This window comes from Ailuropoda melanoleuca, chromosome 14, assembly GCF_002007445.2.
Source record: "Ailuropoda melanoleuca isolate Jingjing chromosome 14, ASM200744v2, whole genome shotgun sequence".
NCBI lineage: Eukaryota > Metazoa > Chordata > Mammalia > Carnivora > Ursidae > Ailuropoda > Ailuropoda melanoleuca.
In genome coordinates, this window is record NC_048231.1 from 79,804,198 (window position 1) to 79,821,924 (window position 17,727).

General features: G+C 46.4%; 1 protein-coding gene across 1 annotated transcript in view; it reads right to left on the reverse strand.

The window, feature by feature from the left end:
* The window catches only part of LOXHD1 (lipoxygenase homology domains 1), a 155,868-nt gene that overhangs the window by 102,635 nt on the left and 35,506 nt on the right, over positions 1-17,727 (reverse strand). The window contains exons 6-8 of the mRNA XM_002918122.1: positions 11,618-11,766; positions 2,635-2,758; positions 218-468 (exon numbers count right to left, since the gene is read on the reverse strand). Of these exons, the coding sequence (XP_002918168.1) occupies positions 218-468; positions 2,635-2,758; positions 11,618-11,766 (524 nt within the window). The remainder of the gene's footprint in view (positions 1-217; positions 469-2,634; positions 2,759-11,617; positions 11,767-17,727) is intronic.

The following is a 17,727-nucleotide window of genomic DNA, read 5'->3' on the forward strand; positions in this document are numbered from 1 at the left end:
AGGCACAGAAGAGCCCTTATTGCCTGACCATAAGCAAAACAAGATGGATGGGCATGTCACCAACCCAACTGCCCAATGACAGGGACTGCCCATGTGCTCTGTCACTGGTCCAAAGGAAGTAGGAAGCAGGAAGCAGGTCAGTGTTTGTATTTGCAAGTTAAAGAAGAGGGGTAGAATCAGGAAAGGGCCCCCCCCCACCCCCAGAGGCACCCCTTACCTTCTCGCAGTACCAGCCTCTGTTAACGCCCACATTGCCATGCCCGATGGAGACCCGACTCAGGGGACTGAGGAGGACAGCCAGCTCGATGTGGAAGATGTCTGTGCGGCCACGGTCAAACACACCGCCTTCCAGGAAGATTTTCCCGCTGTTCTTATTCCCTCTGGCCCCGTACATGACCAGGTAGATTTTGGATTTGGTCCCAGCCCCCCGGACATCCCCAGTGAAGACGGTGACCACATATGAGATAGCTGGTGTAGAAGCCACAGGGGAGGAGAAAGTTAGTTCCAGCTGGTTACAAAATCCCACCCACACTCTCCCCTCCCTGGCTCCAGCCTCCCTAGGCCCTCCCTCCTCCATACATCCTCATTCCCCCTGGAATAAGCTGCAGGTAAATACTACAAGAAGCTGCCAGCCCGGATTACAAAAACTAACAAAGACATGGCGGAATTTGAGTTGGCTAAGAATAGTACTTGTTATTAACGTTAATTACCATGTGCCTATTATTAATATCTGCCGGATGAATTCTGTTATGTCTGATTTAATTATAACAGTCAACTCCATTAATGGAAATTTATATTCAAGGCTATCTGATTCATTTCACTTGCTCTTTTGCTCATAACTTAAAAAGACAGCTTTTAATAGAGGGCACTGATGTCCTCCTTCCCTGCCTGACGTGATGGGATGAGGGAAGAGTGAGGGAAGGAGAGAACATTGTGGTTGGGCCATTTGGGGTTTTGGTCAGTCAGGAGGCAAGATGAGGACGTGAAGTTCTGGGCAAGTGCTACCAAAGGGCAATTAGGCTCTGAGATGGGAATGAGTAAAAGAAAACACCAAAGACAAACATCTGGACAGGAAACTCTGCTAAGGTCTAGCCTCCCTTCTTTTTGTCCTGGAGTCGAAGGCAATGGCCCTTTAGTCCTTGTTAGTTTTCCCGAGCTCGCACACACCCCTCCACCCTACCTCTAACCCCACCCTCAGCCCCGGAGCCCAGGGAAATGAAAATCCCAAATTTCCTTTGGAGCTAACATGTGCAGCTACGCGGATGCCTTATTCATTTACACATTTACACCTGCCTTTGTTCAACAAATGCTGATTGAGGCCTCGGGGAGACAATGAAGATGGGAAAAAGTGGCCACTGCCCTCAAAGAGGGGGTCTCCAGCTCTACTTCTCCAAAACACATGGACCTGGGACATACTCCCATGGCCCAGGCTACCAGCCATCCCCAGCCCTTGGCAGCCATTTCTCCTGCTCCTCTACCACTGGGGGCAAGAGTCACATGGTGAAAGGGGTCATAGCAGACCCATTCTGGTGTCTGTTTTTAAGTAAATACTTTGCAAACTTCAGTTGCAAAGTTGTGAGGTTGAAAGGTGTTGGAGCGGAGGAACACTGATTTCCTAATGGAGAGCAGTCACGGTCTAGGGCAAAGGAAGGGAGTGCCCTGTCTACAGGAGGGAGGGAAGGCTCAGAGGGAGTGGCGGCTAGCATAGAGAAGAGAAATGGAATCACAGGCTAAGGAGAAAGATGTTCTAAAGATAAAGAGAGAGAAAGAGTAAGACCAGCAGAGAGGGGAGGGGAAGGCATGGCTGAGGTGGGGGAAACAGGGGAGCAGCTGAGCAGAAGACAGGTGGATGAGGTGGAAGGAGGGTAACAGGGCATAGGTTCAGGAAAGAGGGACAGGTGTATGGAGGAAGTGGAGGGGGATGGGTGGGGAGGTGGAAGTGGGGAGATAAGATGTTGAAAGATGCTGCCAATAGCTGGGGCTAAACTGTGGGGCAATTTGCACAGTGTGTCCCAGAACTTGGATGTATTTTCTACGCAGTGATTTTCTCGAACACCCATGAACTTCCATATTGGGAGTTGCAGGTTTTCTGTGGAATTCACCCGGGGTAGAGATTTAGGTGGCAGATCAAACCCTGAATCTGTCACTTATCAGCTGTGTGACCTTAGACAGGTGTCTTAACATCTATGTGACTCAGTTTGCTGATCTGTGAAATGGGAGCGCTGACAGTTCCTATGTTACAGGGTTACTGTGAGGATTAAAGGAGCTGAAATGGGTCAGGTGCCTGGCAGAGGGCCCGGTGTATATAGTAAACACTCAGTAGTAGGAGGAATTCAGAGCAAACCCATATCCTCATAAACGTCCCCATGTAATAGGAGTTCACTTTCCAGCTTTACGCGGTGGATAACCTCTTTTGCCCTGGGAAGTTAGTATCTGCTCGGGGGCATCTCCCCACATCCTCTGACATCAGCAGAGCCCCAGGCTCCAGCACAAAGGGAAAGAATACTTTCAAGAGCAGGAGGAGTGGCTGGCTCCCACTTGATCACAGGCCTTCAGGCCCACAGATGAGAACACGGAGCCTTGGACAGAAAGTGAAATATCAGCCAATCGGGCCTCCCCTTTCTTCAGTTCTACCTGTGGTCTCAGCTCCACCCACTAAGATATCCCTTTGGATTTTGCCGTCGTCTTCGTCCAAGGCCAGCCAGCGGTTAAGTGGGAAGTCATATTTCCTTTTGTTCCCAATATCTTCAATGACAATCTGGGAAGGAGAAGAGAGGGAGGGAATGACCAGTGTCATGGAGGGCTCATCTGGTGATCGAATCCCTCCACCACTTGAGTGCACTCTGAGAATACACTCCCACCTTCTTAGTGGTGCAGGGAAAGCTTATCACAGGTACACGCCTGGTGCGGAGCACTGAGAGGCACGTGGGGATGACTGGCAATGACCTCTTACTTGAATGACTGAGCCACTCTTCCCTCTTCTGCTGCAGATCATTTAAAAAACTGAATTCAGGAAATTCGGCAGGAATCGCCCCATGAGAGCCAAGTGGGAAGCCTGGATTTACGGACTGCGACAAAAGCATCACCTCCCCCACGTGCTGAAGGCTGGGACCCTAACCTTCTTGGTGAGAAGCAGAGTCCATGCAAGGAGAACTATGAGCCACAGATCAGGCACACAGAATCCCGGGATCTGGTGATCAGGTCAGGAAACGTCAGCCACTGACAGGGAGGCGAATGGCATCGGCCATCTGCAAAGCTTCTCACAGGGTACTCACATGTGAGTTAGGTTGGCAAGGCTGAGAGAAGGTGCCTTTCAGCGTTTACCAAGGAGCTGAGGGGCCCTTCCAAACGTCCCAGGAACCCAACTGAAAACCCACTTGAAGATAAGCAGATGGGTCAATGACTAGAACATGCCGTCCACTCATAGCACTGTGCAGAGAGAAGCATCTGAGGACACACAGGGTAAGCTGGAAAGTGGACATGTATGCCCAGGCGGTCCCAAGACTGCCTGAGAAAGGGGGGCTCTGATTTCAATGAAAGACTCATTTCCTAACATTGAAGTGTCTGCACTGTGCAAACAGGGCACACATGGGCTGCCTGAAGGCATCTCACCTTCTTCTAATTCTGTGTTTGTATAGGAACCTTCTGGGCTAAGAACTGTCTTCCTGAGGACACCGCCCACTAGGGGGAAGCCAGTGGCCTGAGCCAGTAACTGGAAGCCACATCAGGCTTCTCTCCTCAGATAAATCAGCATTCAGGCTTTGGTTTATAAATCAGTCCCTTGTGAGTTTGGTTGGTGTGAGTCATGCTTCAGAGCCTGCTGATTTGATTGTCTGTACTTCTCAAGCTGAGTGCCTGGAGACCACTGTGACACAGCCCAGAGAGGCTTCTGCCGCCGAAGTCCAGCCTCTCCCAACCCTCCTATCTGCACATTTCTCTGTGACTTTCATCTCCATGTTAGGGGGAGACTGGGGAGTCAATGACAAAGGTCTGAGGCTTCAGCCCACCTCCTAACCCCCCTTACTCTGAGGCTCACAGAGTTGGAAAAGCAAAGTGAAGGAAGAGAGGACTTAGTTTATAGATAGCCTGCCAAGTCTACTAATACACCTAGATGTACAGATTCACCATCTCTGTCTTTGAATGTTCACAGACGAGTGTGCCAGCCACGGCTTCAAGAGCAAGGGCATCACCCTCACAGCCCACGGAGTGGTCATCAATAAAGGGCCTTCTACTGGCCTGGAGTCTGATGGAAATGCCTGACCTGAGAAGTTCAGTTAATCTGATAAAACAGAATGTGTACCATTCAGTACTTCCACAGGACAAAACTAGCTGAATCACAAAGGAAACAGACGATATTCAAAATATAAATTTTTGAATAACAACCAAGGTACTAAAAACTAGATTTTCCAAAAATACTAAATACAAAGAAAGGCCGAGAGAGAAGAGAAAAGCTTGAGTACTGGTACAGAAAGTATAGAAGTCCATGGACAGTTCTAAAAATTTTCCAGATGCATATTAAAATGTGTACACAATTAACTATGAAAACTCTTGGCCTCAAGGTCTGTAAGATGAGGCTGGAGGACTCCAGCTCCCCGAGAGCTGAATATGCGGGAGCATTTCCATGCGGGAGCATTTCGGGTAGCAGATGGTGACGCATGCTGGAAGGAGCAGAGATGGGGGCAGGGAAGGAAGTGGCCAAGTGCCACAGTACAGAGAGACTAGCCAGGGAGGGGGGCAGTGGGTTCTCCTAAAGGCATTCTGGCCTCTGCTGACATGGGTCCTGGCTGCCTCATGACCCCAGCTGCACAGAGGGGCATAACCAAGGGTCCCTTCTGAGGGAGGAGGGAGCAGCGTTCCTACTTCTGTTTATGACTTGCCCAGACACCTCTGAGTTTTCATGGAGTTCCTTGTAAGACTTCAGGACATCTCAGGAATGGTTTTTCTAACAGAATGAAATGCTGGTGTTTCCACCAGATCACTGCTTCACAGATTCTGTTGTTACAGCAGAAACCGTTGTAGAAGACGACTGGGGAGATAGAAACACCCTCCCCATGACTGAGAGAAGCACACGCCTGGAGAGACAGAGAGAGAGAGAGAGTATGAGAGAGAGACAGACAGACAGAAGCAATGACCAAATAAAAAACAAGAAACATTATCTCCTGGGGGAATACCTTCTATCAGAAGACAGGCCCACAGGCAGGCTCGCCTTCTCAGAGGCGAGAGGGAAAGCTGGGGTCACAAGGCCCTGGGGAGGCGAGACCTGGACATGCTGGAACCCACTGTCTTCAGCAGCAACAAGGACTCAGCAGAGTCCTAAGGCAAGACCAGCCGATGGGAAAAGTCAAGAAGATTCCACTATCCCAGAGGAGAGGAGGAAAAGGGGGAGCCGCCAAGCAGGGGTCACCGCTTCCCAGTTCTCTACTGGTTCACAGACGCACCCAATGATCCAGGGCCTCGGGGCTTCCCCTCTCCCCCTGCCAGGGTAAACACACGTGCGTGAGCACGTGGAGCGGGCCTGGAGTCAGCAGCGTTTAGGTTGCCCTGGAGTGTCAACTGTGACCCACAGCTGCTCTCCCCGCCCTATGCTGGAACAACTTCCACCGATTTCATGTAAGCTGATTGGAACAGAGGCCCGTTCTGTGCAGAAGTGAGCCCTCCCCCGCACACAGAGCAATGTGAGAAGGAAGAGGGTCTCCTCCCTCCCACCCATGTGCCAAGGTGCCCACGATCCACACAATCTGAAGGGGCCACAGAAGGAACCGCTGTGTACCAGCGACAAGAACAGGCGATGCACGTCAAACACGCCTCTGCCTTCAAGGAGTTTTCAATCTTCCCTTTAAAAATGTGTCTAGGTTATGCAGTAAAAGGGGCCCTCAAGCAGTCATCACCACATTCCCATCACCTCTGTAGAACTGTGGCTTCCTTTCAGAGTTCTAAGATCCTAGGGCAAAGGACAGGTAACTTTTGACACAGGAGGGAAAATAAAAAAAAAGGAGGAAGACTTTTGGAGCTTATGAACCTACTTTACAATAAATATCAGCATCTAGGAGTTAGCAGGGAAGACCTGGGTTCCTGGAAAAGCGAGAGCATGTTCTGTGGGGGAAACTGAGGCCCACCAAAGGAAGGCGAGATCTTCTCCCCGTCACGAGGCTATCCTTCCCCACAGGCTCCAGGTCTCAGTCATCACACTGAAAAACTCCATCACATAATACACATAACTGTAAAAAGCAGCTGAATGGGGACACCCTAACATCTCTTCTTCCTCTGCACTTCCTCTCCTCTGAACCCACCTGTACACCCACCCCCTCATCACCACCTCAGTCAATAAAGACCTCTGATGGCTTATTACGATCAGGATCTGCAGAGGTCCTGCCCACACCTACCTCCCTAATATTAGTTCCCCCTTCTCAGTCCTCTGAGCCCTGTGCTCTGGCCCCGAGCTATCAATCTCCCTGCCCTTCCCTCCAGCTCCTCCTCCCTGCCCCTCCTGGCAGAACCCTACCCATCTTCATGGCCCAGCTCCCATGGCCCCCTGATGGCCCATGAGACACAGCTCACCCCCACCATCTTCGTTTGTACCTGACTCAAGACTTTTATCTCCTCCTGTTTTGCATTAAAGTCATGGTGATTCTGCTTTCTAGTCTTCAAACCGGGAAATCTGGTCTGATCGACACTAATCTACTTGTGGGACTCCCACAACAGCACGTTTGTTTGTTGAAAGCTGGGCTCTCCCTGAAAGTTTGGGATATAAGGGTATGGTAGCTATGCTCATTTTAGCGACTTGTCTTGCTCTTTTAAGGAGAACAATGTTTGCCACAACAGCTGCAGTTGGTAGTTGCGTACGTGTTTGTTGGCTGGTGAGTAACAGGACACATGGAGCTTCTTAACGTCCCTGAAATCAATTCCATGAGCCTCTGTCTCCTCGTCCTACCAGAGCCGGTGCTGCAGGCTGCGCTGATACTCCCGGCCGCACGCGGCAGGCAATCTCCTCATCTGGACCGTCTAACATGTGACCTCGTGGAGGGAAACCAGACTGGGGGTCCAGAGGACCTGGGGTACGTACCAGGCCTGCCACTGAAGAGCTGCAGGGCCTTGGGCCAGTCTCTTTACTGCAGCAGGTGGACCAAGGACAGGACCTACTGGTGCGTGATGTTCCGCCTTGTGACTGTCGCTCTTCCTAAGTGGTCTTTGAACTGCACTGACTATTTGGGTTGATCAAACTTGTGGACTAACCAGACATGGGGGCCCAAGCCATGGGTGGGGACAAGAGCTGGGGGAGGGGAGGATGCCAGCCCCCCAACTCCGGGGAAGGAGAGGCAGGGGGGAAGGGGTGTGTGGGTCACCCCGAGGTCCATCCGCCTGGGTTGAAAACGGCACATGTGGGCAGCTGACTAGAAGGGAGACTACCTATGAAGGGGTTAATTACATTGGATTTTAGATTTATCCCGCCAAGCCCTTAAATGTAAACACCAAAGGAGCGGCTGTCATGTGAAGTCCAAGGCAACCAGCCCGGCAACTTCGAGGACCAGGAGCACTTACTGTGCAAGTGTCAAATCTGGAAACATGGTCAGTTCAACAGCCTCTTTACTTGGCATCCCTGGGGAGCTGAGGGCCAGCAGGCCAGTCGGAGTGAACTGTGGAGGGGCGGCACGAGGTACAAGCGAGGCAGGGGAGGCAGGACGCTAGAGCTGGCTGCCCACGGCGTAGTCAGAGTGCTTTCCCCCTGCCTCTGGCTTCCAGCTTGCACCCACCCTGTCTGGGACCTAAAGCCTTCCTTCCTCCCTTCCTCGGGAAAATCGCTAGTAAATCCAGGCACACTGGCCGACAAAGTGCTTGAGTTAGTTTTCTGTCTTATCCCCACGAAGCATTTCGGTTTGGCTTAAGGTATAGGAATAGGCTGTTAGGAGTTTTTCCAGAAGGCAGCGAAACTTGGAGAGGGACACAGGCCTTGGTACTGCAGGGGAGGAGGGGAAGGAGCGGGCAGGTGGGGCCCAGAACTCACCCCGGCACATGATACAGCCGCAAAGAGAATAACCAATCTCACACTGAAAGTAGCCTGCTTAGCCTTCTGGTTCAAAATACTGTCTGACTAGCAAATAAGAAAAGAAAAAGGAAAGAAGGAAGAAGGGAGAGGGGAGGGCAGGAGGGAAGGTGGAAACATCATTCCAAAGAATCAGAAGAAGAGCAGACCTCCGCCAAGGGCCTCACACAGGATACATACAGTACAAGGACTCAGGAAGGCCGGGCATGCTTTGTGGAATACAAGATTCGGTCTTCACGAAATAGGACTAAACATCTTTAAGGATAGCAGGGACTGCATGGGAAAGGCAAAAGGTGATATTAAAAGGGAACTAGGTTACATGAGGAAAGGTATCAAGAAAACCAAAAAGCAGCAAATCCATCAAGGTTCTCACCATCCTGTGAGTCCTTTAACCAACTCCTGGGAATTTATCGTAGGAAGTAATCCTAGACGTGCATAAAGATAAGCTATAAGGATGTGTGTCAGTGCGCTCTTCACAGTATCAGTAATGCTGAGGAAAAGGATGTTCAACAAAAGAATATCGGTTTAATAAGCCATGGTATATCACGCAAACTAGAGCAGTCATTAAAAAATTACATTGAAAACCTTCGTGTCATTCTATTTAAACAACATGGGGACATCTGCATGCTCTATTTCAAAGTGGAAACAAGGCATCTTGTAAACCACAGTGTTTACGATGACCCCATTAAAAAAAAGATATATGTATATTAATTCACAGAAAAATAGCTGGACGATATGTACCAAGATATGCACACTGGTTATCTCCAGGTGGTGAAATCATGGTGGTTCAGGGTTATCTCATTTTTTGTTTATTTGTATTTCCTAAATTTTTATAATGAATGTGTATTACTTTCATAGGAAGAAAAAAATTAACAGAAACATTCAGAATTAAAATGCACATTGACAGGAGAAAGGAATGGACCTGATAGTTGGGAAGAGCCAATCAACGTCAGGGTGGGGGAATGTGACGTGCTCTCACAGGAGGCAACGCACAGTGGATGGAAGGAGCCGAAGGGCAGCTGAGAGCTTTGCAGAGCAGAGAACGGAGATCCTATAAATGGCTAACTGGTTCTCCCGAAGAAGAGGCCAGACAGATGCTATCCAAGCAAGCGTCTGGTACGTAATAGGAGACCTCTTTTCAGAGCTATAAATAAATAAATAAATAAATAAATAAATAAATAAATAAATAAATAAATAAATAAATAAATAAATATCTTTTGCATCAAAGTAAAGACTAATCATGTCCCTGAGACATTAACAACAAAAGCAAAACGAAGGGAAGGAGGAAAGGAGGGAGGGGAAGAGGATGAGGGTATAAATGAACTAATATAGCCCCCCTCTTCTAGACTTTTTATTATAAATATAAAGAAAAAAAATTCTGCAAGCATTCCGGCTGAAAAAATAAATAAATAAAACAGATTATCTTGAAAGAAACAAAAATCCCCTTGGCTTCAGTATCACATTTCAGAAGGCAACAGAATGAGATTTACAACATCTTAAATGGAAAAAAGGAAAAGGAAAAAAACATGTTCTCACTCTGCCAAGCTGCCCTTTCCTTTGAGCATGAAGACAATAAAAGGGGCCTGTTCTGGCGTGCAAACCCGCCTCGTTCGTGAAGTTTCTGAGGAGGGCACATCAGGTGAGTGGGTCCATGTGACCAAGAAGGAGCCTGACCCGGGGGTGGGGGATGCAACTGCAAAACCCTGTCAAGGCCACACTCAGTCCTGGGGAGCGCCTTGCAGCTCTGGGCACTAACCCTGGGTCTGCTCACACTGTCTTCCTTCCCAGGAGGGAGGAACGGGGCCTCGAGGTACCCGCTCTGTGCCCCACCCTGGCTGAGGTCACAAAACACACCTGCCTCCTCTCCTTCCTTCTCCCTGATGACACATTTCTGCCTGCGCACTGGCTACTTAGGGTTCTGGAATCCTGCCCCATTTCTTCTCCAATCCAAGCAGCATTTAGCTCCTGGAACCCTGTTCAGCACCAGGCCGGTTACTCTTAGAGCCAGGCAAGCCCCCTCCTTTCCAAAGGAAACTTGGCCACTCCTCACTTCACCAATTCATGCCCCATCCCAGGCTGAGAGCTGGGGCGGTGCCCTCGAGGACCGTCCAGCCTAGTTATGGAGAGGAGTGTGGCAGACATGCGAGGATGCTCGCTCAGCCCTTTCCCGAGCCCCTTCTTCTGAGCCCGCTTCTGCTATAAAGACTGGAAAGCCAGCCACTTGTCCTACTTTCCGCTACAGCTAGGGTGGCCACACGACTCATTTCTGGCCAACGAAATGTAAGCAGAAGGCCCAAGGAGGGCACTATGTTTCTCAAAATAAAGCAAGTCTTGACAGGAAAAAAAAACCATTTTCCCCTTTGGTCTTCCCTTCTGCTCTGCCTGGAACACAGATAAGATGGCTAGAGAGTCAACAGCCATCATGTGATCATGAGGCAACTGGGGTGGGGTGGAAGGGATGAAAGCCACAGTGCCCAGGATGGTGACAGAGTAAGACAGCAGGTGTCCTAAAAGCAGCTGCCCCAGCCCTGAGCTGACCACATCTGGATTTTGTGTGAGATGAGAAATATAAGCCCCAGCGATGTAACACTGCACTCCAATGGCCTGATAATTGCAGTCAAACACTGTTGATATAAGAAAGTAATGAAGTTAAGCAATAACAAAACCTCACCTATCAGCCAGCCTCATTATCTGTAGTCAAATTGTTATAAATCTGAGTGGTTTCTGTTTTAAGCAATACGATCTTTCTCAAAGTATTTCTCAAATATATATTCTACAATACCCTTTCCCTATCATCCTGTAATGAGCTGAAATATACCGATAGCCTCATGAAGGGAAATATATGCAAAGGGCTGGTAGCCCATTTTGTAAGTGACCTCTGACTTCTGTGGATTTTGAATATTCTTTTGGCTTTTTATATCTTCTCTGAGTCCCCATTATAGTTCTCAATAGCCCTACCTAATACAATGACTCTTTCCCTCTCTAATCTTCTGCTGTACGTTTAAAATTATAGGCAAGAGTTTGCTAGAAGGGATTATAATGAGCACTAAGCTGAGAGAGAGTCGGAGGGGTCTTGACTTCAACATCAGGGCAAGGAAAAAAAGAGCCAGGGCCATGAGCTCTCCTCACTCACTTTCAACCGGATACGCGTTAGCTTCTCAGAAGCCTTTTTGTTTTCTTCTTGATTCCTACCTTATTCCTGGCTTGGTAAGATTATGAGGTAAGTGACACAAAAGCTTATGATCGGGGTCCAGTGAATGCCCTAAGCAGGCAGGGTTATAAGCATTCGTGGGAGGGAGAGGTTCTGGTGGGCCAGAGTCAGGGAGAGCTTGAGTCTTGAAGGACGACCGGGCCCTGGCTACTTTCGGACGGGAGCTTGGGGCTTTCTGAGAAGGTGGTAACACGCGCAGGGTCTGGGAGGCTGGGAGTTGGGCAGCATGGTTGGCCAGCAGGCTTCAGCAGAAGAGTGGAGACAGACAGACCAAGAGAGGGAGGCTAGGGCTGAAATATGCCCTCCAAAGAGCCAGAATGCCCCCTCCCAGGCCCCGGGGACCACAGACGGGCCGCTGGACCTACCTTGGACAGGAACCAACCTGCAGACCCGCCCTTGTTGTTGTGACCGACATTGATCTTCATCAGCTGCCCCAGATCCGGAGCATCTAGCATGAACTTGTCTTCAGCTCCCCTTTCAAAGTTGTCCTTCTCATTTTCCAGCCGACGCTCCCCTGTATACACACACAGGCAAGAAACTTACAAAGGAGACTGGCGGAGGAGGAAAAAACCCGCTTCTAAGCTTAATGGTCTGCCCGCTGGAGGGTAGTCTCCAAAGTCAACAAGGTGCGAGGCGGGCGGCAGGGGGCGCGGGGACAGGTGGTACGTAGATACTTTCCGTACTTCCGCTCCATTTCGCTGTGAACCTGAAACTACTCTAACGACAAAGTGAAATATTTTTAAGAAGTCAATACGGATAGCTTTACCCTGAGATCTCTGGCCCTGTAAATCCCTCCAACCTCCAGTCAAGGCAGAAGCTTGCCCTGCGTGTGGCTTGAGCCCAGGTCCCATAACTGGGTTTCCGCGTTCTGCCTTAGCCTGGAGTGCCCATCCTGGTAACCCCATGTACACCCCCATCCTTAGAGCTGAGGTCCTGCCTGGCTTGTACCAGCCTCTTGTCCTGAACCGGGAGCATTGCTGTGGGAGTTGGTCCAGGCCTGTGCTGGGCCCCTGACAGCCAACAGACCTCCTTAGGCCTGCCTCCTTTTCTGGAAAACAGTGATGACAGCTACCATCAGACACTCCAGTTCGACAGAGATTTTTTTTCTTTTCTCTCTATTTGTCACCACAATCCAAGAGGGGTATTATTAATCCCGTCTTGTGGCTGAAGAAACGGGCTTAGAGAAGCCAGATACCATGCCAGAAGTCACACGGGTGATAAGCGTATCATTAGAATCTATTCTAACCTGTTCTTACTACTTTGCAATTTTCTGTTATGATGTCCCCAGGCCTACAGGGCCTATTAACACTTTCAGCACCACCTAAGCTTCACACGGGTGCTGTCCATTCGCTTTCGTTTCTAAAATTTAATTCTTTAATGTTCTGCATTTTGAACTGCAACAATGCAAACATACAGAAAGGAGTCTGAGACACCCACACACCCACCCCCAGATTTCAGAGGCAGAACAGGTGCTAACGCTCTGCCTCATTGGCTCAGACCTTTCTCTTTTTTAAAAAAGAGATGACAGGTCGGTCTAACGTCTCACTGGCCACCTGAGTCTCCTACTCCCTCCCCCAAATAAACACCACCCGCAAGTGATCTGTATCGCTTCTGTGAATTTTGGTTCGCACGTGGATGTCTTCATAGAGAAAACGTACTGCTGTGTTTTTTTGGCATGTTTTAGAATTGACAAGAATGACATCACAGCGCATCTCTCTCTGTCCCAGGTTTGTCATCCACGCAGCGGGGATGCGACCAGCACCACCGCATTGGGTCTGCTGTGAGGGTGAACTGAATTGGTCTCCATGAAGTGCCGGCCGGTGCTAAGTGCTGGGTTCGTGATGGAGGCTGCTGCTAGGGCTCGCCTCGCCATCATACCATCACCATCACATGCCCCTTGCAAATGACTTTCCTTTCAGCTAACGCTATGCTTTTCAGATTGCCTGGTTGATGCGCATAACCTGAGTTCATTTGTGCAGCCGCTGTGGAACAGTCAAGAACGGAGACAGCACTGCTGTGTTTCTACCGGTGGACATGTAGGTCATGCCTAGTTTTTTGTCACTGTGAACAGCACTTGGTGCGGACTCTTTCACCCCTGCCTTCTGCTGCACATCTGTAACAAGTGCTCTGAGTAGACACCTACAAAAAGAGTCAGGGGGTCCTGGGTGGGCCCACCTCAGCGTCTTAGGTATTGCGAAACTGCCCTCCAAAATGGCTGCCGCACAGCCATGACCCCTGCCGTGTATGGGGGGTCCCATTCCCCACGTGATTATTCACATAACTATTTTAAAATTTTATTTCAGTATGTATACACTGGTATCTCGTTGTGATCTTAATTTACATTCTCTTGATTATTTGGAGAAATTAAACATATACATATACATGCATATTTGGAGAGAGATCTATACCCCCATATATGTTGGTCACTTAGACCTTTCCCTTCTGTAATTTTTTCTGTTCATATACTTGATGATGTTTTTTTACCATCTCTCCTCTGTCTATGGTGTCTTTTATCATACAGACATTTTTCCTGTTTTCATGGACTTTATCGATCTTTTCCTTTGTTGTTTGTGCTTTTAGTGAAGTGTTCAAGAAACTCCATCTGAAGTTGAAATTCAAAAGACATTCTTCAAGTTTTTTCTAAAAATCTCAAGAGTGTCGCGTGTTCACATTTAAGTCTTGAGCCCATTTGGAAGTTATTTTTGTGTATGGCAAAAGGTAAAAAGATCTAATTTTATCTTTCCTCCTATGGTAGGACAATTGTTTGCACATTGATAATTGATTAATTCATCCTTTCCCTCTGATTTATAATGCTGCCTCTATATGTGCTTCGAGACTCTATTCTGTTTCACTGGTTTATTTGTTTCTCCTTCTATCGATACCACACTGGTTTAGTTTTTAGAGATCTGTGATGTCTTAATATCTGCAAGGGTAAATATCCCCACTTATTAATATTATTTTCATTATTCAAAATAGTCCTCGTGATAGTTAGCCTTTATGGATGGCAATTTTATTAGCAGCTTAAGCCGCGGGATGGTGCCTTTCAGAAATGTGACTAAAATTGCATTGCATTTATAGGATAAGCTGGGGAAAAAACTGACTTCTTAATGACTTTAAGACCTTCTGTAACATATTTCTCCATTTAAATATTCTTATATATCCTCAAACAAATATTTATATTCTTTCCAGAAGGCTCTAAGGCACCTTATAATTGTTATTGTGAATCATGTATTTTTAAATTAAACATTTGCTTGTTGTTTTTATTAAGATTTGTAAATTAATCTTGTATCCAGCACCTTTATTAAACCTTCTCTCAAATTGGTTCTCATGATTTGTAAATCCTCCTGGATTTTATAGATGATTATTATTTTTTATGAAAACTAAATTTTATTTCTAAATGGGGTGAGAGGTGGGGGTTTCTTCGAATTTTATTGACTACAATCAAGGAATGTTGTGTCTATCTCCCTAATTTCAGTTTGTTAAGATTTGCTTTGTGGTTTAGTACATGGTCATTCTGTGCTTGAGAAGAATGTGTATCTTCTCCCAGCGGGATGTAGGAATCGACAAAGTTCCAGTCTATCAGGCTTATTAAATGTAAGTTAAAATCTTCTGCACCCATACTAAATTTTTACCCGTTTGATTTACCAATTATTTGAGAGTGTTTTACTAAAATCTTCCACTGTAATTTCTTCAAGAATTTTGTTACTTTTTGCTTCACGTATTTTGGGAATATGTTGTAAAATTCATTCCAGTTCAGAATTATCACATCTACCAGGTTAATTCTTCCTTTCGTCATTGTCTGATATATTTTTACTTCCAACAGAGTATTTTTGCCTTAAAGTTTAATTTGACAGATAATAATACAGCTACACCACCTTCTCCCGTGTTGATATACTCCTGATACACTTCATTTCATTCTGTTTATTTTCAGTCCTTCTGCATCCCATGTTCAAGCTGCACTTTATTTCTTTTCATTTAATATAAGAATACCTATCCTTTAACTGAGGAGTTTAGTTTATTTCTATTGTGATTATTTATACATTTATTTAATTTTTTGTTATTAGCCATGCTTTTTCTTTCCTTCTATTTCCTCATTTCCTGCCTTCTATTGGATTGAGGATTTATTCCCTTTTATTCCCCCTACTAGTTTAGAAGCTATACATTTCTTATTGGGGGGTTTGCTTTTACAAGTTTAATATGCATACTTGACTCACTGAAGTCTAAAGTTCATCGATACCTCTACTCTCCTATCACTTGAGGATGAGCTGTGACCAAGAACCTAATTATGTTTTAACTTTCATTATCTACCTTCCTTCTCAAAGATTATTGTGTTCTAGCATTTTGGGTCCATGTTTTCTCATGCCCTGATGATAGTCATTCTTAGTATTGTTTACTATAATCAATGCTTGCTCAGCTTTGTTACATCGATATCAATATTTTTGCTTCAATTTCTTTCTCACCTTTCTTGTGGATATATTTCCTTTTTCTTAAAGTATATTCTTCTGCCGGTGTTTGAGTATATAGGCCTATGAGTGGTAAACCTATTTCTCTTTGCTCGCATGGCAAGTCATTCATTTTGCCCTCACTCTGGAATGATAGCCTACCTGGACACAGAACTCTAGATGATATATATTCCTGCTCAGAACATTAGAGCTATTATTCCATGAACTTATGACCTTGTACAGGTAGCCAATAGGAAATTGCTATCAATCTAATTGGTTTTGTAGAAGATAATCTGCCAAATCTGGTTACCTTCAAGATCCTTCTCTTTGTGTTTGGTTTCACCACAATGTATCTAAATGTGGATTTGTTTTCCTTTATCCTGCTCAGTGACTCCTTCTGTTACTTTAGTCTGAAAATTCCTATCTTTGCTCAATTTTGAAAAAGTTTCATCCATTATCTTTTCAAATATTTCCTTTCACCTATTCTCTTCTCTATTGGAATTCCTGCTCAACATCTATCAGAACTTATTCTGTCCTCCACGAATCATGATCTCTCATTTGTATTTTCCAACTCCTCATGTCTCCGCTCTGAGTTATGGTGCTCATCTCTTTGTTACAGTTTGTAAGTCTCTATTCAGTGGCTTCTAATTGTGTCGTTTAGCACATCCATTAAGTGTTTATACTCAGTAACTATATTTTCATTTCCTATATTTCTGTTTTCTATACTTTTCATGGTGCCTTGTTGTTTTCTTCATTTGTTTTGTTCATGTCTGTAGTCCATTTAAACATCTTTAAACTATAGCTTTTCTCAGATTACTCTATTATCTGAAATTTTTGAGCATTTACTCTCATTGTCTGTTGTATCCTGATGTTTAATCATGGTGGAGTATGTCCTCATCTCCAGTACCTTATCTTCGGGAATCTCATGCAGTCTTGCAAATGCGTCTGCAAGCACCAAAGGTATTACTGTCATGGAACCAATTTTCTGTGCTTGGGGACTTGTAGTGTAAAATCAGACATCAAGCCCACATGAGTGTGAGCAGAAGGTATCAATTTCTCAACAACTGTTTGATCTAGAGCCCTTGGAGAGATAAGGTTATTGTACTGATGAACAACTTTTTCCTGGCCCGATTTTTCACTGAAGATGTTCCTGTGAACCTCTGGGGCTCCTGGCTTTCCATGCAGTTCTAGTCTTGTCTATCTTGCTTCATGCAGGACAAAATCTTATTTTCTGACCCCAAATTGGTACGAAAACCTATTTTGTAGATTGTCGAACATGAGAGCTCCTCCTTCCAAGAGCCACAGCCCTGATTCACAGCTAATACTTTGGTTTTGAGTTCCCTCTCTCTTCATTTCTGGCACTGGAGAGTTCTCTTTTGTTCTTTTTTTTTTTTAAAGATTTTATTTATTTATTTGACAGAGATAGAGACAGCCAGCAAGAGAGGGAACACAAGCAGGGGGAGTGAGAGAGGAAGAAGCAGGCTCATAGCGGAGGAGCCTGATGTGGGGCTCGATCCCATAACGCTGGGATCACGCCCTGAGACGAAGGCAGACGCTTAACCACTGTGCCACCCAGGCACCCCACTCTTTTGTTCTTAAGCTCAGCAATGAATTTTGAATTCTTTAATATATTGCATCCAAAATTCATATCTCAGTAGCTTTTCTGACTCCTATATTATTTCATTAACTTGGAAGAAGCTGGGGAGAACCACCTGTCTCAGTTCTACTGGCCTGAATGTCCTCCCAATGCTTGCGGCCATGCTTGTGTCCTCAGTTCTTGCTACACCTATGAAGACGAGTCTAATTATCTACCCCTGGCCCCATCCTACTCTGCACCAAATCACTGCACTGAGTCAGGCCACGCCTAGCCACATTCTAAATATAACGCGAGATGGCCATGGAGCTTACGGAGATAAACTGACAATGAGTTCCTTGGTGATATAAAGCTTGGGTCTGTTCATAGTCTAGGATGAAGGACAATTTTAAATAGATCTCAAACACAAGAACACCTTAGTCTGACAACACATCACACA